Raw genomic sequence first — 26,610 nt, forward strand, 5'->3', positions numbered from 1 at the left:
ACAGCTCAGCCCTGTCCCCCTTCTCCCCCCCACGCTCCGCGCTCCAGCTGGATGAGAGCTGTCAGGAGCCTGCCTACAAGTGCAGAGAATCACAATCCAGCTCCCGGTGCTGCCAGAGCCAGGGGGACAAACCCTGCTCCGACCGACCTGCCGTCCAGTCCCACTGAACCCTGCTCAGCCTGGGCCTTGTGCGTGCGCATTGCTGGGCCTGTCTCGTCCCCCGTCCGTGCTGATGTTCCCCTGCGCCTGGGCCCGTCCCATGGGCCATGAGAAATCTGTACTCGCCACACGCTCCACGCGCCTGAGAGGGCCAGGAAGTGCCTGGCTCCCTGCAGAGCTCAGGGACACGCAGGCCCCATCCTGCTTTCAGCTGCATCCCCTGCCTGACACTTTCCAACCCCCGCAGAGCTGGGGCAGGCGCAGAAGCTCTGAGGGGTTATGGTGAGGAGGTCGCCCTTCGCACTCGGCCAGAGTCAGACCAGGCCTGTAGGTCTCCTGACTTCTCTCTGCTTTATGGGGAGGGCGGGGGAGGCGGCAGTGAGCGAGGGGCGATGGAGAGGAGCCACGTGCCCCCTTCGCAGGCAGAGACATGGGATACGGCCGGACGGGACCAGTGTGAGCAGCGACTCTGAGCTCCTGCCGGAGACCTGCCCTGAATGAATCCCTGGTCCAGCCAGAGCAGGGCTTGTAGAAAAGCAGCCCACTTGCCCAGGAACAGGAATTCCCAGCTGATCTCGGCTGTTCCATCCAAGGGCTAATTTCTCCTGCTGATACAATGTGCATCTCTCCTCTAGTCTGAGTGTGACAAGCCGGGGGCCACGTTACCAACCCCCCTCCTGAACCACGTTCCTCAGCTGTGGGCAGCAGAGCGGGAGGGGCAGAATCTCCTGCCTCCCTTTCCACGAAGGAGGGTAGAACCCGCACTCTAAGAGCCTCGCTCCTCCGGCCCCAATCCGAACAAGTCCTCACCAATTCCCTGGCAGAGCAGCCCCAGGCTGGCAGGAGAGGGCTCTGGCATGTTGGAATTGGGCAAGTCAGTGTGGACTTCCTTGTCCCCTTACTCCAGGGGGACTCACAGGTTCATTTTGAATTTACACAGGGGTTGGGAGTTGGCCGGGACAGCGACTGCTCGTCATGGTGGGTTTCAATAGCACCAGCTTCCACCCTGCGACGTTCCAGCTGACCGGGTTCCCAGGCCAGGAGGCGGTTTACCACTGGATCGCCATCCCCTTCGTTGTGTTATACGTCACTGCCGTGGTGGGGAATTGCCTTGTTCTCTGCATTGTCTGGGCAGACCGGCGTCTCCACCAGCCCATGTATCTGTTCCTTTGCATGTTGTCAGTCAACGACCTCGGGATGGCTCTGTCAACCCTGCCCACCGTGCTCGGCACCTTCCTCTTCCATTTCACAGACATCGCTTTCAACTCCTGCCTGGCCCAGATGTTTTTCATTCACTTGTTTTCCCACATAGATTCGGGGATTTTAGTGGCCATGGCGTTCGATCGCTTTGTGGCCATCTGTAACCCGCTGCGCTACGGGACCATCTTGACCCACCCCAGGATTGTGAGAATCGGGCTGGCTGTTGTGATTAAAGGTACCAGCACGATCATCCCTTTCCCCTTCCTGATTAAACGCCTGCCAATCTGCAAAAGCAACGTCCTCTCCCATGCCTACTGCTTGCACTCAGACATGATAAGGCTGGCGTGTGCAGATTTAACTGTCAATAACGTCTATGGGCTATTTACCATTGTCTTTACTTTCGGCTTAGACTCGCTGTTCATCATCTTCTCTTACATTAAGATTCTGAAGACAGTTTTAAATATTGCATCCCATGAGCAGCGCCTCACGGCCCTGAACACCTGCATCTCCCACATCTGTGCCGTCCTACTCTTCTTTGTTCCAATAACTTCTCTTTCTGTTATTCACAGGTTTGGGAAAAATGTCCCTCATGTTGTGCAAATCCTTATGTCCTATGTCTATCTCTTTGTCCCTCCTGTGTTAAACCCTGTCATTTACAGTGTGAAAACAAAGGAGATTCGCAAGGGGATCTTCCGCCTTTTCTCTAGAGACATAATGTAAACAGGGAGTTGTATGAGTTAAGGTCTGCTTCGACGAGTATTGAATGCCTTGACAGAAGAGCTCCACATCTTTCCAGAAGTTATTTCAAGCTATCCAACTGTAACATACTAAAGTCACTCAAACTGTATATGGTGAGTGTGACGTAGTGGGGGTACCTGGCTGGTTTCTATGCTGCTGGCTCTGGGGTAACCCCCACTGGCTGCCGTGGGTACCACGACCCAGCAAAACCGGATGAGTCACTATGCAAAGGGATCTCTCAACCAGTATGGCCAGACACCCCCCATGCAGAGGAACAAAGGAAGGTGGAATGCTGCCCTGGCTGGGGGGCAGGGCTGGAAGAGTGTTGGTTAGTTGCTGTCTGGGAGCATGGAGGAGACAGCCTAGGGAAAGGGGCTGGAATTTAGGGGCCCAGTCTCCCCAATCTCAAGGGGGCCTGAGGCATCCTAGCCCAGCTCTGTGACCAGATTCCATCTGTGCTGTGCTGTATCCTGGAGAGGCAATAAACTTCCTCTATTCCACCGGCTGGTGCAGTCTGTTTGTGCCATTTCAGGGTGCAGGAGACGGGGGACCCCCAACGCGCCGTCACAGTGAGTGTCCTGTAGCACCTTTGATGGCTTTCCATTTGTCTCAGACATTAAAGGAATTCAAAGTCAATCAGTGTTTCGGGGTGGAGAGTGTGGCTGTGAGCAGGGGCCAAAACATCATGGCTGGGCCCTGGCTATAAAAGGGAAATAGGAGGACGGAAACGCTCCTGTAAACCAGAGACCTTGCTGGTCTGATGTCAGTTCTACAGCACAGACCCATTGTCAGCCCCGTGTATCTCGCACGAGGACGGGGGTGGGGAGGGGCAGCACTCCTGCCTTCACCATAGGTCCCCCATAGGTGTGATGGGGGAAGGCCACATGCTTTGTCACATCTGCACACATCTTGCCCACACCAGGGGCTGGGGAGCATCTTTCTGCCCCACTCCCCATGCTCATTGTGTGCCCCCTCTCAAGGGAAGTCAGGCAACACCCGTTTCTTCCCCCTTCTGAGTTCTCTTCTTTCTGCCAGAGAACTCATCCCAAGGGGTGACACTGACATTGCGTTGGAGGCCAGAGCTGAGATGGGGACGTTTGTTACGCTGGGAGGTGCACGTGACTCCCATCAACCGTGGCTTCGCTCTAGAGCCAGTTCCAGAAGGGGATGACATTGCTGGTGCTTCTAATCAGACACCAAGAACTCCTGCTTGTGTTCCCCTTTGCCACTTGGTTGGTTTTTTTGAAGGCACGTAACCCCACAGGGCTGAGCCCATGAGTGGCTAGGAGAGTTCCTGAAACCTTGTAATGGGTTGGCCGCAGCACTCAAAAAGTACCACATTGCCGACAAATAAACAGAGACAGGCCACCAGGCTGTGTCCCTGTCTGCCCTGTGCCTGGCTATCCACATTCCCTGGCAGATAAATGGCTTGGAGGAATAAGGAGATGGGCAGAAACACGCTGCAATACAGTGGGCCTGGGCCAGACATTGTATGTGGCTGCTGCTTGGGAAGAGAACCTGGCCAGAGCAGTGGGAAGCACAGGGCAGTGTTGCCAAGTGGTGTCTGTTGCTCACAATTTCCTTGGGGAGTCTGTTCCTGCCAGCGGGTGGGACAGGTCTCTGGAATGGTTGCCAGCCTTAAAAGGCCATTTCCAGACCCAGCCCAGTCCACAGAGATGGGTCCGTTTTGATGAGACATTTCTAGACATTTCACTTTCTGGTTTTATTTAGTGTCAAACTTTTCCTTTCAATGAATAAACCAGGGCTGTCAAGGAATTAAAAAATGTAATTCCGATTAATCACGTGCGCCTCCCTTTTGAAACGCCACCCCGGTGTGTCACCGGGCCAGCTCTTCATGGAGCCCGGGATCAGCTGGAGTCCCCAGCTGACCCTTGGCTCCATGCAGTGCAGCCCCTTTGAAGCGCCTCGGTGGCGCATCAAAGGGGGAGTGCAACACAGAACCCAGCATCAACTTGAGAGCCCAGCTGATCCTGAGTCCCGCTGCCATGGGGAGCCCAGAATCAGCAGGGAGTCCCCAGATGACCCCGGGCTCCAGGGCTTCTGCTTTAAAAAGCTATCTGTGGCATTTCAAAGGGGCAGCTGCCATGGAGCCCAGGGACTGCCCAGCTGATCCCAGGGTCTGTGTGGCAGCAGAACCCAGGGGCAGCTGGGGACTCCCTGCTGAGCCTGGGCTGCAAGGCTGACCCTTTGAAACACATGCAGAGGCAGCATTTTAAAGGGGCAGCAGCAGAATCCTAGAATCCCAGGGCTGGCAGAGACCTCAGGAGTCACCAAGTCCAGCCCCTGCCCAAAGCAGGACCAGCCCTGACTCCATCATCCCAGCCAGGGCTCTGTCAAGCTGAGATTTTAAAACCTCTAGGGATGGAGATTCGACCCCCGGCCTAAGGAACCCATCCCTGTGCTTCCCCAGCTGCCTAGGGTATGTCTACACTGTACTCCTCTTTCCAGAGCGGAATGCAAATTCAGGTGAGCGAAATTGCAAATCAAGCGCAGATTTGAATTTCCCATGCTTCATTTGCATAATCACAGCAGGCGGCTTTTTTGAAATACCCTATTTTGAGATAAAAAACGCTGTTTAGATGCGAAAGCGGCGAGGAGTCCTGTGGCACCTTATAGACTAACTGAAGTGTAGGAGCATAAGCTTTCGTGGGCAAAGATGCGGTTGTTTTCAGAAAAAACCCGTCTTTCAAAATAACGCTTAAACCTAATTTTTCAAGGAGTAAGGGTTATTTTGAAAGAAGGCTTTTTTTTCCAAATAACCCCCTCTGGCCTGCATTTTCTTTCAAAATAGGGTATTTCAAAAAAGTGCCTGGACACGATAATGCAAATGATGCATGAGAAATTCAAATCCGTGCTTCATTTGTAATTTCACTCACCTGCATTTGCATTCCTCTCTCGAAAGAGGAATGCAGTGCAGACATACCTCTAGGGAAATCGATTTTCCTAATGTCCAACCTAGACTTCCCCACTGCATCTTAAGACCATTGCTCCTTGCTCTGCCGTCTCTCTCCTTTGGCATCTCCCATCAGGAAGTTGAAGGCGAATATCAAACCCCCCTCACTCTTCTAGGTTTGTTGGGGGCAGGTGAGTAAAGCCCACAGGTAAGTGCTGCATGTGCGGGACTGGGAGATGGGTTGGAAATGGGGGGGGACTACGGCCTACAATGGCAAGGAGAAAGGAGGGTCAGGGCACAACAGGGAGGCAAGATCAAATCAGTATCTTAGATGCCTATATACAAATGCGAGAAGTATGGGTAATAAGCAGGAAGAACTGGAATTGCTAACCAATAAATACAACTATGATATCATTGGTATTACAGAAACCTGGTGGGATGGGACGCATGATTGGAATGTTGGTATGGAAGGGTACGGCTTGCTCAGGAAGGACAGACAGGGAAAAAAGGGAGGAGGAGTTGCCTTGTATATTAAAAATGTACACACTTGGACTGAAGTGGAGATGAACGTAGGAGATAGCTGTGTAGAGAGTCTCTGGGTTAAGCTAAAAGGGGTAAAAAACGAGGGTGATATCATGCTAGGAGTCTACTACAGGCCACCTAGCCAGGTGGAAAAGGTGGATGAGGCCTTTTTTAAACAATTAACAAAACTATCCAAAGCCCAAGATTTGGTGGTGATGGGGGACTTCAACTATCCAGACATTTGTTGGGAAACTAACACAGCGAGGCACAGGCTATCCAATAAGTTTCTGGACTGCATTGGAGACAACTTTCTGTTTCAGAAGGTTGAAAAAGCTACCAGAGGAGAAGCTGTTCTGGATTTGGTTTTAACAAATAGGGAGGAACTAGTTGAGAACTTGAAAGTGGAAGACAGTATAGGGGACAGTGATCACGAAATAATAGAGTTCATGATCTTAAGGAAAGGTAGAAGGGAGACCAGCACAATTGAGGTAATGGATTTCAGGAAGGCAGATTTTGATAAGCTCAGAGAACTTGTAGGTAAGGTCCCATGGGAAGCAAGACTGAAGGGAAAAACAACTGAGGAGAGTTGGAAGTATTTCAAAGGGATGTTGTTAAGGGCCCAAAAGCAAACAATTCCGCTGTGTAGGAAAGATAGAAAATATGGCAAAAGACCAGCTTGGCTTAACAAGGAGATCTTGCACGATCTCAAAATAAAAAAGGAGTCCTATAAAAAATGGAAACTAGGACAACTAACAAAGGATGAATATAGGCAAGTAACACGGGAATGCAGGGGCAAGATTAGAAAGGCAAAGGCACAAAATGAGATCAAACTAGCTACAGGCATAAAGGGAAACAAGAAGACCTTTTATAAATACATTAAAAGCAAGAGGAAGACCAAGGACAGGGTAGGCCCACTGCTTAGTGAGGAGGGAGAAGCAGTAACAGGAAACTTGGAAATGGCGGAGATGCTCAATGACTTCTTTGTTTCGGTCTTCACCGAGAAGTCTGGAGGTGTGCCTAACGTAGTGAATACAAGCAGAGAGAGGGTAGGTTTAGAAGATAGGATTCACAAAAAACAAGTTAAAAGTCACTTAGGAAAGTTAGATGTCAGCAAGTCACCAGGTCCTGATGAAATGCATCCCAGGATACTCAAGGAGCTGATAGAGGAGGTATCTGAGCCTTTAGCTATGATCTTTGAAAAATCATGGCAGACAGGGGAGATTCCAGAAGACTGGAAAAGGGCAAATATTGTGCCCATCTATAAAAAGGGGAATAAGAACAACCCAGGAAACTATAGACCGGTCAGTTTAACGTCTGTCCCAGGGAAGATACTGGAGCAGGTAATTAAGGAAATCCTATGCAAACACTTGGAAGGTAATAAAGTGATAGGGAATAGCCAGCTTGGGTTTGTGAAGAACAAGTCATGCCAAACTAATCTGATAGCTTTCTTTGATAAGATAACGAGCCTTGTGGATAAGGGAGAAGCGGTGGATGTCATATACCTAGACTTTAGTAAGGCATTTGATACTGTCTCGCATGATATTCTTATTGATAAACTAGGCAAATATAACTTAGATAGGGCCACGATAAGGTGGGTGCATAATTGGCTGGATAACCGTAGTCAGAGAGTTGTTGTTAACGGTTCTAAAATCCTGCTGGAAAGGGATAACAAGTGGAGTTCCTCAAGGGTCTGTTTTGGGACCCGTACTGTTCAATATCTTCATCAATGATGTAGATATTGGGATAGAGAGTACGCTTATTAAGTTTGCGGATGATACCAAACTGGGTGGGGTTGCGACTTCTTTGGAGGATAGGGACATAATTCAAAATGACCTTAGCAAGTTAGAGAAATGGTCAGAGGTAAACAGGATGAAGTTTAATAAAGAGAAATGCAAAGTGCTCCACTTAGGAAGGAACAATTAGTTCCATACATACAAGATGGGAAGCGACTGTCTAGGAAGGAGCATGGCGGAAAGGGATCTAGGGGTCATAGTGGACCACAAGTTGAATATGAGTCAACAGTGTGATGCTGTTGCCAAAAAAGCAAATATGATTCTAGGTTGTATCAACAGGTGTGTTGTAAGCAAAACTCGTGAAGTCATTCTGCCGCTCTACTCTGCACTAGTTAGGCCTCAGCTGGAGTACTGTGTCCAGTTCTGGGCGCCACATTTCAAGAAAGATGTGGAGAAATTGGAAAGGGTACAGAGAAGAGCGACAAGAATGATTAAAGGTTTAGAGAACATGACCTATGAAGCCAGGCTTCATGAACTGGGCTTGTTTAGTTTGGAAAAAAGAAGATTAAGGGGGGACATGATAGCGGTTTTCAAATATCTAAAAGGGTGTCACGAGGAGGAAGGAGAAAATTTGTTCCTCTTGGTTTCTGAGGACAGGACAAGGAGTAATGGGCTTAAAGTGCAGCAGGGGAGGTTTAGATTGGACATTAGGAAAAAATTCCTAACTGTCAGGGTGGTCAAATATTGGAATAAATTGCCAAGGGAGGTGGTGGAATCTCCCTCTCTGGAGATATTTAAGAACAGGTTAGATAGACATCTGTCAGGGATGGTGTAGGTGGAGCTTGGTCCTGCCTTGAGGGCGGGGGGCTGGACTCGATGACCTCTCGAGGTCCCTTCCAGTCCTATGATTCTATGATTCTATGATTCTCTTCTGCAGACTAAAGAAGCCCAAATCCCTCAAATTGGAGAGGGCCCTGTGGACGTCTACCAAAATGATTAGGGGGCTGGAGCACATGACCTATGAGGAGGGGCTGAGGGATTTGGGTGTATTTAGTCTGCAGAAGAGAAGAGTGAGGGGGGATTTGAGAGCAGCCTTCAACTTCCTGAAGGGAGGTTCCAAAGAGGATCGAGAGAGGCTGTTCTCAGTAGTGGCAGATGGCAGAACAAGGACCAATGGGCTCAAGTTGCAGTGGGAGAGGTCCAGGTTGGATATTAGGAAAAACTATTTCCCTAGGAGGGTGGGGAAGGACTGGGCTGGGTTCCTTAGGGAGGAGGCGGGTTTCTCCAGTCTGTGGTTTGCTGGGCGTGGAGTGGCAAGGCCAGAAGCCTCCAGCAGGGGGCTCTGTGGCTGGTTCACCCCGGCACGTGGCTGGACACGTGTTTTGGGGCAACCTGTGAAATATTCACGAACCTGGGAGGTACCGTGCCCGAGGCCTTGGGACTGTCACGCTCCTTAGGGATCTCAGGAGTGAATTCATGAGGGGGCTGGCACTGGTCTTCGAACCAGCACACTCTCTCTTTGCTTTCTTGTCACAGACATTTGTGTAGTTCAGAACAACTCGCTGGACACGTGTGTCGGGGCCAACTGTGAAATATTCACGAACCTGGGGGGTACCGTGCCCGAGGCCTTAGGGACGAGTCAGAGCTGCCGTGCGCCCATCCCATGGCCCTGGGCTCGGGAGGGTGCCGGACGCGGGCTGCTCGGGGGGACGGTGCTGTTGGTGACGGGGTAACCAGGAAGGCGTCACAGGGGCTGTTCAGGGCTGGCTGGTGAATCTGAAGAAGGGAACAGCCACCAGCTGCGGGGAGGGGCTGCCCCATCCTGTGCAGCTTGGCCCTGCCTGAGTGCCCTCGGCTGGCTGCCTGGGATCCCTGGGCACATGCCGGCCGGGCCTCTGTCCCTGGGCAGGCTCCAGGCCGGGGGCAATTAGCTCTTGCTGCTGTACGAGGCGTCTGTGCCTGATTAGCCCCTGGTCACACCTCAGCCTCCGCCTGCGTCCCAGGGGCGGGGGGAGTCCCCGGCGCTGCTGCCAGGATGCTGGATAAATACTCCCGGTGCCTGGCAGGCTGCAGCCTGCGCTCCAGGCAGCCGGGCCCGGGGGCTTGTTCCTTCCACTGAAGATCATTGTCCTGCCCACCCGGTGAGTCGGCTGCGCGGAGAGACGGGGGGTGATTCTCTGACCCCTCTGTGGGGAGACTCCAGGCAGAGACCAGCCCCACAAAGCGTCAAACGTTTCCTTTTCTCGTCTGTGCTGGGCAAATTCTGCCCCTCGCTGGCCAGTCGGTTCCAGGCAAGTCCCCTCGGGGCAGAGGAGCCCAAACGCCAGGAGCCCCATCACCCCCAGGCAGCAAACAAAGCAGGGGTAGAATTTTTTACGAGACTTTTAAGGCCCAGAGATCCCCAGCTTTGCTTGAGAGTCCACGTCCCTCAGCTCTGTCCTGAGAGGAGGGATTTGTCCCAGGGCCGCTGGCCAGGGTTCCTCTGCCCACTGCTGGGGGGGTTGGTGCAGGAGGTGGGTGGTTTTGGGGGCACTGGGCCATGGCAGGAGTGGGGAATCTCATCCAGCTCTCATTGTTCTCCCTGGTGTTCCCTGCCATCCCCCAGCCCGGAACCTCTGCCTCCTGCCCCGACTGCGCCTCCCCTCATCTCCCCTTACCGGGAACATCTCAGCATGTTACACCCAGACAGACAGATGGACAAACACACACACAGCTGCACACCGAATTATACTCACACACACATACTCCTATTGCTTCAGACACAAACAGAGAAACGGACCCAGACACAGGCACACAGAAACACACTGACTCACCCTGACACTGTCACGCTAACGCTCACACAGACAACGTGTGAAACAGAAACACACACACAGATACATAGACAGTCACTCACACACACACACACACACACACACACACACACACACACACACACACACACACACACCCTGCTGTAAGGGGCAATAAAACCCAGGAATGTTCGGGTAACAAACACACAGGCCAGCACAATTCCCCACAAGTTTCTTCCTTCTCATCTCCCTCTCCTGCCACTGGCTTCTCCCCGGCTTCACTCTGGCTCCTTTGGGTTCCCACACTAGGAGCTGGGCCTGTCCCTGGCCAGCGCTCGCAGACACAAGCTAGCTCCCAGGCAACGGTGCCATTTATGGGGGACTAAAGGGCAGCATCCCCCCCTTGAAAGACTGAGCCCCTGGATTTCCCACTTGGGGTCTGCTTAAAGCCCATATCCTGACTCCAGAGGCAGTTCTTAAATGCAACAGAGTTTGAGCTGCTTGCAGCTTTGCCTTTGGGGCAGGGAGTTTGTGATAAAAGCGGGAGGCGGGTGATTAAGAATCGCCAAAGGCTGGGAAGTCGTTAATCAAAAGATCGTTAGAACATCATGAAAACACTGCCGGGTACGCCACGGAATAGAGAAAGGGACACAACGTGTAGGAATGTGTGTTGTGCTGCAGGGATCTGGATTTGGACCATTTCTCATCAAGGTTATCCTAGGATCCTAGAACTGGAACAGACCGCGAGGGGTCATCGACTCCAGTCCCCTGCCTCATGGCAGGACCCAGCACCATTGGCTGCGGGAGTTTGCAGCTGGCTGCCTGCCTGGACTGACACACACAGAACTCGCCCAGGGATGTCTCCGCTCCAGCTGCAGACCTGCAAGCGCGCCCACACCAGCAGGGTTCTGGGACACTGTGGGGTGGGATAAATGGTGGCAGGGTAAATACAGATAGATACATTCCCTTTCTTTCTCTGTACTTTGTTAATTGATTTTATTCACTTTTAATCTGTTCAACCCTGTTTCTTTACATTGGTAAGTAAAGCTGTGTGAATTCTAATGTAATCAATGAGATGCATATTATTGAGAATTGTTGTCTTGAGCCAGACTATTGCTGGAATAATTCTATTCTGGGAGGCTCCCAAGGCATACCATGAAGTGTGTAAAGGGCTAGTCAGGGGGAGGCACCAACATTGCATATTCTTTAGGTGCAAGGGACTGCAGCAAGGGGGTGGACAGGGAATCCCCAACTAACACCACCACCGCTGGGGTACTCAGGATCTCCTTATGTTAAAAACATCAGATGCCCAGGCACACCTGTGAGTGTGACCTGTTCCCGAGCAAGGGAAAAGGGGGGTTACATCCCTCATCTACAAGACTTGTTACCCTATCAAAGAAAGCTATACAATTGGTTTGACAGGATTTGATCTTTACAGGTCCATGATGGCTGTTACCTTTCACCTTATTTTCTTCCAGTTGTTTGCAGATGAATTCCTTAATTACTTGCTCCATTATCTTCCCTGGCTCAGAGTTTAAACTGACTGCTCTGTAGTTCCCTGGGTTGTTATTTCCCTTTTAATACATGAGCACTAGATTTGCCCTTTTCCAGTCTTCTGGAATCTCTCCCGTCTTCCGTGCTTTTTTAAAGATGATAGCTAAAGGCTCAGGTACCTCCTCTATCAGCTCCTTGAGTATTCTAGGATGCATTTCATCAGGCTCTAGTGACTTGAGGACATCTAACCTTTCTAAGTCATCTCACTTTTCTATAGTGATAGAAATGTAGCCGTGTTGGTCTGGTGTTGCTGAAACAAAATACAGGACTATGTAGCACTTTAAAGACTAACAAGATGATTTATTAGATGATGAGCTTTCGTGGGCCAGACCCACTTCCTCAGATCACATAGTGGAAGAAAATAGTCACAATATATATGGTTGTGACTATTTTCTTCCACTATTTGATCTGAGGAAGTGGGTCTGGCCCACGAAAGCTCATCATCTAATAAACCATCTTGTTAGTCTTTAAAGTGCTACATAGTCCTGTTTTTTGTTTCACTTTTCTATGCAATTTTTAATGTTTTTGAAACAGGGGTAAACAGCGACTCTTCCAAAACTGACTGCCAAAAATTACAAAGGGATCTCACAAAACTGGGTTATTAGGCAACACAAGGGCAGACAACAAGGGTGCAGCTAAGTGCAAAGTAATACACATGGAAAAATATAATCCTAACTATACATGCAAAAATGATGGAGTCTAAAATCGCTGTTTCCACTTAAGAAAGAGATCTTGGAATCGTTCGGGAGACTTCCCTGAAAAGATCATTTCAAAGTGCCGTGACAGTCTACAAATTAAAAAGCTCACAGAATATTGGGAATCACTAGGAAAGGAATAGTGTGTGTCCACATCTTGAATATTGTATGCAGATCTGGTCACTCCATCTAAAAACAGAGCTACTGGATTTGGAAAAGGTACAAAAAGAGTTGCAGAAATGATTAGGGTTTTTAACCATCACAAGACTGAGACTTTTTAGCTTGGAAAACAAATGACTAAAAGGTGGGGAATATGTTAGAGGAGTAGAAGATCATGAATGGCGTGGAAAAATAGAATAAAGAAATGTTATTTACTCCTTCACAAGAAGCTGGCCCAATTACATTTATAGGGAGAAGATCTCGCACAAACAAAATAGCTGATTGGGGATGGAGCATGATGGTTGCCTCTTCAGTTTATTCCTTCTGAAGCACCTTGCATTGGCCAGTGTTGGCAGACGGGATCCAGGGCTAGAAGGACCTTTGGTCTAACCAACCTGGCCGAGCCGATATTCTTATATAGAACTGAAATGTATCTGTCCTCTGCTGTACCCCACTGGACCCCACGCCCCTTCCAGAGCTGACACAGAGCCCAGGTAGGGGTCTTTTTCTCTATACAGAGTTAGTAACAAAGTAAGACAGTTGCCCTTGTAGCCAAGAAGGCTAATGGCATATTAGGTTGCATTAAGAGGAGCATTGCCTGCAGATCCAGAGAAGTGATTATTCCCCTTTATTCGGCTTTGGTGAGGCCACATTTGGAGAATTGTGTCCAGTTCTGGGCCCCCCACTACAAAAAGGATGTGGACGCATTGGAGAGGGTCCAGCGGAGGGCAACCAAAATGATTAGAGGGCTGGAGCATATGACCTATGAGGAGAGGCTGAGGGACTTGGGTCTGTTTAGTCTGCAAAAGCAAAGAGTGAGGGGGGGATTTGATAGCAGCCTTCAACTTCCTGAAGGGAGGCTCCAAAGAGGCTGGAGAGAGGCTGTTCTCAGTAGTGACAGATGGCAGAACAAGGAGCAATGGTCTCAAGTTGCGGTGGGAGAGGTCCAGGTTGGATATTAGGAGAAACTATTTCACTAGGACGGTGGTGAAGCACTGGAATGGGTTCCCTAGGGAAGTAGTGGAGTCTCCATCCCTAGAGGTGTTTAAGTCTCGGCTTGACAAAGCCCTGGCCGGGTTGATTTAGTTGGGATTGGTCCTGCCTAGAGCAGGGGGCTGGACTTGACCTTCTGAGGTCTCTTCCAACTCTATGGTTCTATGATCCTAAGACTAGACATTACGGCTGTGTCTACATTGGCACCCCTTTCCGGAAAAGGGATGCTAATGTAGACTTCGGAATTGCAAATTCTGTGGGGGATTTAAATAAGTAAGAATAAGAGATCCTCCGGAAAAGGGCTTATTTTCCGGAGAATCACGTCTAGACTGCCACTTTTCTCCGGCTTATCCCGAAGCCCGAAAAAAGCGGCAGCGATGTAAATGCAAATGCCGCGGGGGATATTTAAATCCCCTGCGGAATTTGCAATTCCGAAGTCTACATTAGCATCCCTTTTCCGGAAAGGGGTGATAACGTAGACACAACCTACCATGTTAAGTTTAACAGTGTCCCATAAGTGACTTGCCACAAGGTGTCCGAATACGTGAGTGTTGGAGCTGAGTGGGTCTAATATTGATTGTATTTTCTTTCTTTTATATAGGGATTAGACACAGTGCTCCTGTCAGCTCACTGCTAAGTTTTCTGCCAAAAAAGTAGAGATTTCCAGTGCGTTAGTAGGCCCTGGCTAGCGATGGTGTGTGGGTGGGGGCAGGGTGGATGGGGTTGTTCCCCCCTCCCCTTTGATGCTTGGCGTGTGCTGAACATGCTCAGTAACACTGCTGAAGCCTCTGCCCTCGGTCCGTTCCCCTCATGCTCTCACCCTCTTCCCCCCGCTGCATCCTGCCATGCACAGGTTGTCCCCCCACTCCCCAGCTCCAAAATCTGAAGTAGCTGAAATGTGCTTCCAACATGGGGGTGTGTCACCGGCAGGGCCGCTGGGCTCGCTCTGGCTCGGGTCTCCTGTTTGACACTTTTCCGAAGCACGTTCCTCAGCTGTGGGCAGCAGAGCGGGAGGGGCAGAATCTCCCGCCTCCCTTTCAACGAAGGAGGGTAGAACCCGAACTCTAAGAAACTCGCTTCTCCGGCTCCATTCTGAACAAGTCCGCACCAATTTCCCTGGTGAGAGCAGCCCCATGCTGGCAGGAGAGGGCTCTTCTGTATTAGGATTTGGCAAGTCAGTGCGGAACTGCAGGTCCCTTCCCGGTGCCCTGGTCCCAGGGGAACTCACAGGTTCGTTTTGCATTGACACAGGGGTTGGGAGCTGGCCGGGACAGCGACTGCTCAGCATGGTGGGTTTCAATAGCACCAGCTTCCACCCTGCGACGTTCCAGCTGACTGGATTTCCAGGCCAGGAGGCGGCTTACCACTGGATCGCCGTCCCCTTCGTTGTGTTATACGTCACTGCCGTGGTGGGGAATTGCCTTGTTCTCTGCATTGTCTGGGCAGACCGGCGTCTCCACCAGCCCATGTATCTGTTCCTTTGCATGTTGGCAGTCAGTGACCTCGGGATGTCTCTGTCAACACTGCCCACCGTGCTCGGCACCTTCTGCTTCCAATCCACAGACATCGCTTTCCACGCCTGCCTGGCCCAGATGTTTTTCATTCATTTCTTTTCCTTCATGGAGTCGGGGATTTTAGTGGCCATGGCGTTCGATCGCTTGGTGGCCATCTGTAACCCGCTGCGCTACGCGGCCATCCTGACCCACCCCAGGATCGTAAGAATCGGGCTGGCCGCTGTGATGAAAGGTACCGGTATAAACTTCCCTTTCCCCTTTCTGATTAAACGTCTGCCAATCTGCAAAAGCAACGTCCTCTCCCATGCCTACTGCTTGCACCCAGACATGATGAGGTTGGCATGTGCAGACACCACCGTCAATAACATCTATGGATTGTTTGCCATTGTTGTCACATACGGCTTGGACTCGCTGTTCATCATCCTCTCTTACATTAAGATTCTGAAGACTGTTTTAAATGTTGCATCCCAGAAGCAGCGCCTCACGGCCCTGAACACCTGCATCTCCCACATCTGTGCCGTCCTACTCTTCTATGTCCCCACACTCGGTGTCTCCGTTTTGCACAGGTTTGGGAAAAATGTCCCTAGACTGGTGCATATTCTTACGCCCTATATCTACCTCTTGGTCCCTCCTGTGTTAAACCCCATTGTTTACAGTGTGAAAACAAAGGAGATTCGCAAGGGGATCTTCCGAGTTTTCTCTGGAAACTTCATGTGACCTAGAGAATCCTGTCCGATACAATGTTTTGAACGAGGTTTCAGTGCCCTGTTGGATGAAGGTTAGATCTTTCCAGAAAACATTCCAAACGCTCTAGTGATAATACAGCTGAACAATTAAAACCCTGCGTGGCCAGCAAAGCCTCCGGGCATCCTTCCTGCTCACCCCTCAAGCTCTTTGTGTACCTCTCTTAGAGGACAACCCATCTCCACCTCTCTTAGAGGACACCCCATCTCCCCAGTGCTTGGTTCCCCTCGCTCTACCAGAGAAGTAATCTGAATGAGCGACCTTGTTAATTTCTTTGGAGGCCAAAGTGGACACAGGGGTGGTCGTTATGCCGGGAAATGTACTTGGTTCATTAAACTGTGAGTTTAATCTATACCGGTGTTTCATAAACTGTGTTCCGCAAGGCAGTCGGAGGTGTGCCGCGGAGAACTACAGAATTAAAAATGGCCACTCTTAAAGGGACAGGTGACTTTTTTTTCCTCAATAACTGTCCCCTTGAAGCTCCCCCCCCCCCCGCTTTTTTTTCGTCGAAAAAAATCCTTGGTATTCCTCATAAAAAAAAAATATTGCTTCATGTTCCTCAGTCTTAAAAAATTTAGGAAACACTGATGTAGACCCACATCTGGGTGTGTGTGGTGGTGGGGGGATGTTAAAGCTTTTGCTGCAGCTAACCAGACACCGAGGACCCCTCCTTGTGTTCTGCTTGGCTCCCTTGATATTTTATTGATGGAACCAAAAGCCACAGGGCTGGTCCTGTGGGCGGCAAGAAGATTCCCGCACAAATTGCAACACGGCCACTGCCATTCTCCTTCCCATTTTCCAGGGCTCCTCCCCACCCGGTCCTGCTGGGCCAGCTCCCTGGTCTCCCTCGACCAAGGCCCCGAGTTGAGGTCCCTGCCCCCACCGAGAAGCAGCACAGACACGGAACCTCTTCAGGTCCAAGGCGAGTGCAGTGTAGGGCCCAGCTCCCTGGGACACCCCTCCCCAAATAGGATCAGACCCTGAAGAACTGGATAAGGGTGAGCCCCCGTTAACAATGGAAGGGGGAATGTGCACACTGGTTGCCCCCCCCAGGTAACTATTATTTACACTGGGTTTGATACAAAATAAAAGAGATTTTAGTCAGTAGAAGCAGTAGGAAAAGCCCAGTCGTCTAGACACAGCCTGGGTGGAGGCTTTCAGAGAACGCTCCACAGTGACTCCGAGATCTCTCCCATGAGTAGTTGTAGCCAAATGAATCCCCATCACATTGTTCGCACAGGGGGGTTATATTTCCAATGTGCATTACGTTGCATTGATCCACATTCCATTCCATGTGTGGGATAATGCGCCTGGAGGAAAGGGGGGTGGGGAGCCGGATGGGCGACTCCTCCGTGCCAGGGACACCGACCGGGGGAACGTTCCCCTGGGGTCTGCGATGGGCAGCGGCCACGGGGGCCTTTGGTCTGTTCAGTGTCCGGTGAGGAAGATGGAAAGGGCCCTGCCTTCGCCGGGTGAGGGGGCCACTCAGGAGGGTCTCAGCGGCGGCAGGGGGTTCCCACCACGGCGCGTGACACAACGTGGGGATCGGTGTCGGTCTCTGCGGTGCCTCGGGGCTCTGGGGGTTCTGGGAAAGTTGTTTTTGAAAGGGAAAAGCAGCCCCGGGGAGGGGGGATGAGGGGGATTCACAGCGCGCCGGGGGAGGAATTCCTGGCACTAGCGACGTCACTAGCAGCTTTGCCGGTCACCTCGGCAGAGCCAGGATCCCCTGCCCAGAGCGCGGGTCACAGCACCCTGCCCTCGCCCCGCCCGTCCCCGGAGGGGGCAGCATGCTAGGGGTCAGCGGTAGCTATGGAGACACACGTGTGTTCTCCTGTGTGAACACGCTGTTTGAAAGAAGCACGGGGGGGGGTCACAGCCCTGCCCCCTCTGCTTGGGCCAGCTGCTCCCCTGTCTCCATCTGCCCAGGGACAGTGGGGCCAAACCGGAGCGGTGCTGGGCCCCCGTGCGCCAGGCGGCCATGCCTCCCGCCTTAGCTGTCTGGGCTGGGGGAAGGTTTGCTGCTCTGGGGTGGGGCAGGTGGGACCAACATTTAGAACCAATTTTGAAACTTCGGTGCCTACGGTTGGGCCCCCAAAATCAATCTGGCCTGATGTCACCTGGGGGAGTCAGAGAGTCAGGCCCAGAGTCCCGAATTCCTCCCCCCTCCTGCATCCGGCCCAGCCCAGCCGGGGATGAGGAATCTCTGCCTGCGATCCGGCTGAGGGGCAGCGGGTGGGGGGAATATGAATGTAGGACCAGGAGACCCAGGGGCCTGGCTGGGTGCCAGGCGTGAGGGGCACTGGGCTGTGTTATTAACAACGAGAGGGAGCATGGAGTATTGGGGGGAAAATGTTTCAGGCCCCCGGAGGTGGGTCCATTTCTCGCTCACCCCCCAGAGTGTTCTGGGCCTTGTCGAATGCCGTGGAACCTTCCAGACTTTCTGAGAATTACGTTTTCTGGCAGCCTCCCGGAACCGTGTCTGCCAGGCCCCCGGGGGTATTCTCAGAGTGTGAGAGCCCGGCTGCCATGTTGTGAACTTGGTTTTATTGTGCGACTGTGCTGGTCTGCGGGTGCTGGGGGCCTGCAGGGTTGGAAGGAGCCACTGATAAAGCAGGTGCCACTTCACAGCTTGGCAATGCCTGGGGCCAGGCTTTGGGTCTGACGCTCTGCACCAGTGCGCACGGGCACAGGCGAGAATAGCAACCTCTTGCAGTGCAGGACTAGGATCTCCCGCCGGCCCACCCCGCGCTGGGTGCACTTCCCTGGGTCTGCTGGGACAATTCGGTCCTTCTGCAACTGAAATAGTTTTGAGAAGCTTTGAGGAAACAGGGTTTTTATTTGCTGTCCTATGACCCAGAGCAACACAGCTGTACAGCTCCTCGTGCACAGGCTTTGAATGGTGCATGTGAGCGCGTCCAAGCACGAGACAGGCTACAGGGGCAATACAAAGAAGGAATTCCAAAGGGGGGTCACCGAAGATGCTGCTTGCCCGGGTGCCATTTGCTCAGGGGTTGGGCCTGGTCACATTGACCGGGGTGGAGACGAGGGGATGTTTATACCATTGGCCTGCGCATCCCTGGCGGGGGAGGGGCTCCCCTGTCTCACCCTGCCCCCAATGGCTCCACTGGCCAATGAAAGCAAACCCAACGCGGAGGCCTGGCCTTTGAGCTGTGAGGGGAGGCGAGCCCAGGAGAGGGGCTGGGCGGGGAGGCCGGAGGGCGCCTAGCGACAGGGCAAGGAGAAGGGATTCCTTTCCCTGGCGAGGGGCAAGAAACAGGCCCGGCCCCCTCAGCAGATCAGTGCTCAGCGCTGCAGAGAGACATCAGGCTCCAGGGGCCTCGCCGGGTCGTATCGTCCAGCCCCGGCGCTGAGGCAGGGCCAGTGAAACCGATCCCGTCAGCCCTGAGCCCAGCCACATCTCACATCTCTCCAGTGACGGGGGTTCCACAGCCTCCCTCGACCACACTGGCTCAGAACAAAGGGCCACCTATCCCGGTGTCCTCTAGTCTGACAGCTGCCAGTGTCAGGTACCCCAGAGGGAACGAACAGGACAGGGAATCATCAAATGATCCATCCCCTGTCACCCATTCGCATCTTCTGGTAGAGGCTGGGGACACTGTTCCTGCCCAGCCTGCCTAATAGCCATTGATGGACCTAACCCCCATGAATGTATCTAGCTCTTTTTTGAACTCTGTTATATTCTTGGCTGTCACAACATCCTCTAGCAAGGAGTTCCACAGATCAACATCCTCTTGGTAAGAACCTTTACAACATGTGGAGACTTTTATCAGCGCTCTCCCAGTGCCCCCCAGTCTTCTATCAAGAAGGGCCCATGTAGTTCCATACACCTGGACGTACAACAAAACATCCAAGGAGCTGAAAAAGTCTGTTTTGCAACTGGGAGTTAGAGTGGTAACGTCCATGTGTCGGTGCCGAGGGGCCCTCTTCTTGCAATGTGGAAGAAGCCTGCTAGTAAGTCAGATGGCTCAGGACTAGGCACCATTTAGCACCAATTCCCCGTCCGAGACAACACACAGCTCACTTGTTCCCGCAGCTGCTTGGTTTTCATCCCGTAAACAACGGGGTTCAGTGTGGGGGGGACGAGCATGTAGAGATTGGCCAGCAGGATGTGAATGTGTTTAGGAATGTTCTGACCAAAGCGGTGGCTTAGGCGAGTGAAAAAGGCTGGGATGTAAAATAAGAGGATGATACAGACGTGGGAGCCGCAGGTGCCGAGAGTTTTGCGCTGGGCGTCTTTGGTGGGCAGCTTGAAGACAGCCCTGAGGATCAGCACATAAGACACAGCGATAAACACAGTGTCAAGTATAAGGGTTAACAAAGGCACTGCGATGCCATACCAGCTATTTATGGTTATGTCCGCACACGCCAGTCTGGCCACCGAGATGTGGTCACAGTAGGAGTGGGGGATGATGTTGCTGGCGCAGAAGGGCAGCCGTTTGAGGAGAAAGACAAAAGGGACAATTTCACAAAAGCCTCTGATGACAATGGCCGTGGCTATTTTCCCGATATTCTCATTGGTGAGGACAGTCGTGTACCTCAGGGGGTCGCAGACGGCGACGTACCGATCGAACCCCATGGCCAGCAGGACGCCTGACTCAGCAACAAACAGAAAGTGCACAAAGAACACCTGGGTGAGGCAGGCACTGAAGGAAATGGCCTTGGGTCCAAACCAGAAGATGGCCAGCGTGTTGGGCACTGTGGTGGTGGATAACAGTACGTCGGCCACCGCCAGCATGGAGAGGAAGATGAACATGGGCTCGTGCAGCCTGCGCTGGGTGGCGATGAGCAGGAGGAGACCACAGTTCCCCAGAACAGCCGCCGTGTACATCAGCGCGAAGGGGATGGAGATCCAGGGGTGCCAGGGCTCCAGGTCCGGGATGCCGACCAGGATGAAGCTGAGGTGACTGAACGTTGTGCTGTTGGGCGCGGCCATGGGGAGCTGAGGGCTCCGCTTGGGCGCCGGGCCCGGCTGGAATCAGAGACAAGGTCAGTGCCTGCTGGGGTCGTGGCTATTTCACACTTAAATCCCCCCACCTCCTCCCCCACCTCCGCTTCTGCAGGGCCACAAGGGCTCAAGGGGAAGGGGGATGGGCAGTGCTCTCCAGGCCTGTGCTCCGCACGGGGGGAATTCCATCCTGAAACAGGCATGTTTGGGGGGCTAATAGAAATAGCCAGAGACGGGGCCCTTGAAATGAGCTTGTGACTGGGGGGGTATCACTGATGAGCCCTCGGGGGGCCTCCTGGGGGGCTGACACGGCCCCTGCCTCTCACCTTCCCGCTCTCTGGGGCTCCTCACAACCCGGTCCTGCTGGGCCAGCTCCCTGGTCTCCCCCAGCCAACGCCCCAGACTGAGGTCCCTGCCCCCACCGAGAAGCAGCAGAGACACTGAACCTCTTCAGGTGCAAGGAGAGTGCAGTGTAGGGCCCAGCATCCTGGGATACCCCTCCCCAACTGGGATCGGACCCCGGAGAATTAAGTCCTTTAGCAGTGGAACGGGGGGATGGGCACACTGGTTGCCCCCATAGGGAACAATTATTTACATTGGGTTTAATAGAAAATAAAAATGATTTTCTTAAGCACGAGCAGTAGGATTTAATTAGTAATAAGTGAGAACAGGCCGAGCAAAGTAGGTTACAAACCAAAAATAACAAAATCTCTTGGCTAATTCTCCACTGAAACCTCAGCACAAACTTACTCAAACTCCCCCTAGAGCCTCTTTTCCAGCTGCCCCTCCAAACCAGGCTGTCTCCCCACGCTGGGGTCTTCGTCTCCTTCCTTCAAATGCAGCCCAGCCAAAAGACCCAGGCCTCTGCTTTCCTATTCTTTTGTAATCTAGGCCACTCCCTACCAATCCCTGCTAGGACTTAAGGGCAAAAGAGATTGTTTAACCGTCACTCATCAAGACTTTGAAGATAACCCCCTCCATGTCTACACATTTGATCCCCACTGAGTATTCCCCTCTCCGCATGTCTAATTTTATGCACACCATTGACACACGTATCGAAGGAAGGGAAACAGACCCAGCGGATTGTGACATGAAAATTGGTGGTTTGCACGAAAGAATTCGCTCAAAGCACCTTTGAGTCACATAAATTCATGTCCATCCCTCGATTTCATAAAGCATAGAGGGGCGTCCATCGCAGGGCTTTCTTTGCTGTACTGCAAACTGAGTCCAAGAGCTGCATTTATAGCGGCAACCATCAGAACCGTACCCTGGGACAGTGACCCGTCAGGGAGCGCAGACGTGAACACCCGCAAACCCAAGGGAACAAGCTACAAAGCAAGACTGGCCGGGCGGATAACTCTCTAGGACTAGACGCAGAAACACACTGACAGGCGGAGTTCAGCTGTGCGACCTCTGGAAACCATCTTCTCCCAGCTCTTTTCCTTCTCTGTACTTCCCCACTGAGCGATGCTGAACACAACAGTAGACAGCGGAGCAAGCAAATACACCGACCGCTCCACATCTGGTCACATCAGAGAGGGTGACTCCCAGAGTCACAGATTCGAAAGCCAGAAATCACTCCTGGGACCATCACACCTGACTCCCTGTTTGTCAGGGCTGTTCCCTGCTCCGGGACTCCGAGTGTAGAAGGTGAAGGCCTGCAAAGCTCAAAAAGAAAAGAAAAAAACCCACCTTTGCCTCTCCAGGCACTGGTTACAAAAACTTCCCCCCCAAATCACAACACACAGATTTTGGGGATATGCTGCCACCATCCAGTGATATTTATCCTTAAAAAATCAGGGGTGAACACTTGAACCCACCCCCACGGATACCCCGAGTTCTTTTGCCTTAAAAGAGCTTGAAAAAAGAAAAGAGGAAAACAAGCTGCAGGCTCCAGTAGCTGACCTGTCAGTCGGAGACCTGCAGATACACAGACAGACCTACACACACAGACATTATACACTCACATAAATAGCGTACACAGGATCAGCAAACAATAAGCTCTCATTCAATACCCCACATGGCTCCCTTTTAGACCCTTGTTGGGGCCAGCACCCCCACCTATGGGTGCAGCCGTGATCTGGCTGCTTCCCTCAAATTCCAGTAACGTGACACTTAGAAAAAGTTTTTTTTTTTATTAGAAAACAAAAGATAAACTTGAGAAAACAAATTTGGTCGCTAGATGTTACAGAGCAACTAAGACAAACACATTAAAACTCGGACTATGTCTAGACTGCAGGCTTCTTTCAGAAGACATCTTCCGAAAAAACATCTGAAAGAGCGTGTCCACATTGAAAAAGCGCATTAAAAAAGCGATCTGCTTTTTCGAAAGAGAGCGTCCAGACTGAATGGATGCTCTCTCGAATGTAAGCTGTGATGGCCATGACCGGAATGCCAGGGCACCTGTGTTTTTTCCTCTTCTTCCGAAAGATCTCCCTCTTCCCCGTCCACACATGCCTTTTTCCGAAAGAGATCTTTCACAAAAAGGCTTCCCCTCCTCACAGAATGAGGATTAACGATGTCGGAAAAACCCCTCTGTTCTTTCAATTTTCTTGCAGAAGAATGCGATTGCAGTATGGATGTTCCTCAAGTTTTGTCGGAAAAATGGCTGTTTTTCCTACAAGACTCTGTAGTGTAGACATACCCACAGAGAAAAGTCTCTGGTCACAATGTTAGATGGTAAATGGGGAGGGGAGGCAGAGATTCACACAGAGCACTTCAAACCAAACTGCAACATTAAAAAAAAAATTAACCTGAACACAACTAGATTCACTTTTCACTTTATTTCTAAATTTCTCTTTGTTCAGTTCACTCTCATGCCCCTGTGGGAGAAAAATCAAATAACTCCAATTGTGTCTAAAGGGGCGACTGTGCAGGAAATCAAAACTCTCTAAAAGAAAACTGCTGTAAGGGTTATGTTTTCCAGACCTTTCTCCTTGTATCAGAGTGAAATCAAATTAACTCTAATCAAAGACCCTTACAATGCCTATCTCAAGTTCATGGATACTCCTAGTCTGTCACAATTTGTCATGTAAACCCTTATCTTTGTCACAGTTTGCCTTGTAAACTTCTCCACTCAAGTTCTCATATGGCTTTGTTCTGTAAAACTTACTTCTAGCACTCCTGGGGTGAACAGAAGTCTCAGAGTGCTTCTGCTGAGACTTTGATATGTTAAAGAAAAACAATCCACAACTGAACTGTCTAAGCATTCTGTATAAAGCAGGCATGTCCAAAGTCCGGCCCGCGGGCCAATTGCGGCCCGTGTTCCGGTTTAATACGGCCCCACAGGTAATTTGGCAATATCTATCTTTTATGGCCCCCAACGAATCCATATGTATTGAGATGAATACATTGTAAAATCTCAGTTAATGTCAGTTGGTCTAAATCAGTAATAAATATATTTGGACATAACATGTATACTTGGTGATATGTTCCTGTTCATATTTTTTGAACTTAAAAGTTGACAGACAACCTTTATTACCAATAATATGTAACGTACTTTACAATGTTCCTGACATATATTTCAGCTTCCTGGATTTTTTTTCATCTGGCCTTCAGATATGAAAGGCAGAGTGATTTAACACCGGTTTAGATTTGTCATCCATGTGACAAAATGAAAAGTATGCCGTTTGCAATAAACTTTGCATAAAATAGTTAATTTGCATTTAATTTTAATGGTTCGAAGAATGTCAGGCAAAATGGTCGGCCCTCACGCATGTTCACTTCATCAAATCTGGCCCTCTTTGAAAAAAGTTTGGACTCCCCTGGTATAAAGGATCAAAAAACCTGTAACTCAGGGCTGACTGCGATGGCTCTGCTGTCAGCCTGCATGCATGCATCATAAAGTTTTCCCTTCTAGATTTCTCTCCTGCCTGACTGATTTGATTTGACCTCCGGCCTCGGACCCTGCTGGGGGCTCTGTACCCCAGGGGAACGAGATTTCCCCCATACCCCAAATTCCTTGGAGGCCTGGTAATCCTGCCTGGGCTTAAATCATTCTGTCTCTCTCAATGACTAGTTTTTCACTCCCCCCCAAAGAAAGCAGGCAGGGAACCTAGATCCAATTCACATTTCAACCCTCTATTTGGATTGGTTCTCCTGGTCCACTGGCCAACACCTTTGCTATCTACCTGAGTTTGTAAAGTGTAGTGGACAGGGGAAGTGCTTGATTTCCCTGCGGGACTGAGGAGCTCTCTTAGCAAACGTCTGCTCCCCCCGTGGGCACAGAGACGCTGCGCTCACGTCACCCCGTCCCCCTCTTAGTGCCACTCAGCCGAGTGAGAGCCTCCAGTCTGTCCCCAGAAGGCCGGTTCTCCAGTCTCTTCTACGGACCCCTCGTCAGTTCAACGGCCTCCTGCCGCTGAGGGCACCAGAGCTGGGACCAGAACCCCAGCAGTGGTCTCCCCCATGATACGATCTCCCTGCATGTGCTGGACAGTCACCGGTCTTAGGCCAGGACTCACCGCAGCGTGTGTGGCCGCAGCAAATGAAATTCAGCCTCTCCCCAGTAGGAATTGGGCATTGCCGGGCGGAGCGTGGCTGCAGCCCTGTGCTAATCACCAGCCATTAATAATTATGAAAATGCTGAGTACACGAGTATGGAAGAGAGAAGAAACCTCTCGCCTGTCCGTGCAATCGGTGGCTGACGACTGCAGCTCACGGCGATGCCGGAAGAAGTGTCACGTTGTCCCACATCTGCCCGGGCTGGAATTTCTTGCCCTTCCCGTTATTTATTTATTCCCACAATATACAAACTAGGGGTCACCATGTGAAATGAATAGGCAGCACTTTTAAAACAATCTCTCAGCGCACCGTCAACCTGTGGAACTCCTTGCCAAAGGATGTTGTGAAGACTAGGACTTTAACAGGGCTTAAAAGATAGCTACATAGATTCATGGAGGTTAGGTCCATCAATGTCTATTAGGCTGGATAGGTAGGAATGGTGTCCCTAGCCCCTGTTTGTCCGGAAATAGGTGACAGGAGAGGGATCAGTTGAGGGTATCTGGCACTGGCCACTGTGGGCAGACAGGACACTGGGCTGGCTGACCTTTGGTCTGTCCCAGTCTGGCTGTTCTGTTCCTATATTCCCTGGATCCTCTGGTGCAGCTGCCAGTTGCAGGGGGCAGGCTGGTCAAACCGGACCCTGCTCTGACCCAGGCTGGAAACTCCCGTTAGCGGGAGCTGCATTTTGCTGGTTGCTGAGTAACTACAGAGCTTCCATCTGTCCCTGCCCGTCTGTCCATGCACCCGCCCTCTCTGCCATCTCCAGCCCTGCCCCCGTGTCTGTGTCCCGGACGTTCATTCGCATTTCGTAGCGGAGTCACTGGGGGCTCAGGGTAGGAAATGCTGGTGCCTCTGCCCGGCTCTGCCCTGGGCTTTGTGGCAGGGAAACCAAGACTTGTGCCCCTGGCAGCCCGCTCTGTGCTTCCCCTGCCTTTCCTTCCCCTGCGGGCACCATCCTGCTCCCCCCGACCTGCCTCTGCTCCCAGGGACACCAGGGGCCGTGGGGGGTTCCCCTGGACTGGGTCCTTGGCGAGCTCAGGTCCCACTGATGACACGTGAGGGAACCTTCCCCCCCCCCCCAAACACTCACCGGGCTCCTGCCCCAGCCGGGGATGAGGAGTCTCTGCCTGGGATCCAGGTGGGGAGCTGCAGGGGCAGGAACCGCACTGGCCGGGGCTCGGAGGCAGGGACATTTATCCTGCCTGCCTGGGAGTCCCAGCGGGGTCGGAGCCAGCAGGGAGCCCTGGGCACAGAGCAGTTTCCAGCTCAGCCGCAGGCAGGGGCAGGCTGGGATCAGGGGATTTGTGTGTTTACGGGAGTGATGTTCCTGGCGTCTAGGAACAGAAACGCGGCTGGAAATTCCCCCTCCAGCTCCAGCAGAGACGCAGCTGAGTGATAAAACAGCTGAACAATTAAAACCCTGCGTG

General features: G+C 51.7%; 3 protein-coding genes across 3 annotated transcripts; 2 read left to right on the plus strand and 1 right to left on the minus strand.

Moving 5' to 3' along the window:
* LOC142827387 (olfactory receptor 51I1-like) lies at nt 1–2,369 on the plus strand. The gene has a single exon (XM_075922740.1). The coding sequence runs from the start codon at nt 1,135–1,137 to the stop codon at nt 2,077–2,079; it is 945 nt and encodes a 314-aa protein (XP_075778855.1). The 5' UTR covers nt 1–1,134; the 3' UTR covers nt 2,080–2,369.
* Nucleotides 2,370–14,742: 12,373 nt separating this feature from the next.
* On the plus strand, nt 14,743–15,687 carry LOC102445564 (olfactory receptor 51I1-like). The gene has a single exon (XM_006122361.2). The coding sequence runs from the start codon at nt 14,743–14,745 to the stop codon at nt 15,685–15,687; it is 945 nt and encodes a 314-aa protein (XP_006122423.2).
* A 2,819-nt stretch (nt 15,688–18,506) lies between these two features.
* Nucleotides 18,507–20,668, minus strand: LOC142827388 (olfactory receptor 52B2-like). Its single transcript, XM_075922760.1, has one exon. It carries the CDS (start codon nt 20,666–20,668, stop codon nt 19,718–19,720), a length of 951 nt encoding a protein of 316 aa, XP_075778875.1. The 3' UTR covers nt 18,507–19,717.
* Between the last annotated feature and the right edge of the window lie 5,942 nt (nt 20,669–26,610).

This window comes from Pelodiscus sinensis, chromosome 1 (genome assembly GCF_049634645.1).
Source record: "Pelodiscus sinensis isolate JC-2024 chromosome 1, ASM4963464v1, whole genome shotgun sequence".
NCBI classification, from domain to species: domain Eukaryota; kingdom Metazoa; phylum Chordata; order Testudines; family Trionychidae; genus Pelodiscus; species Pelodiscus sinensis.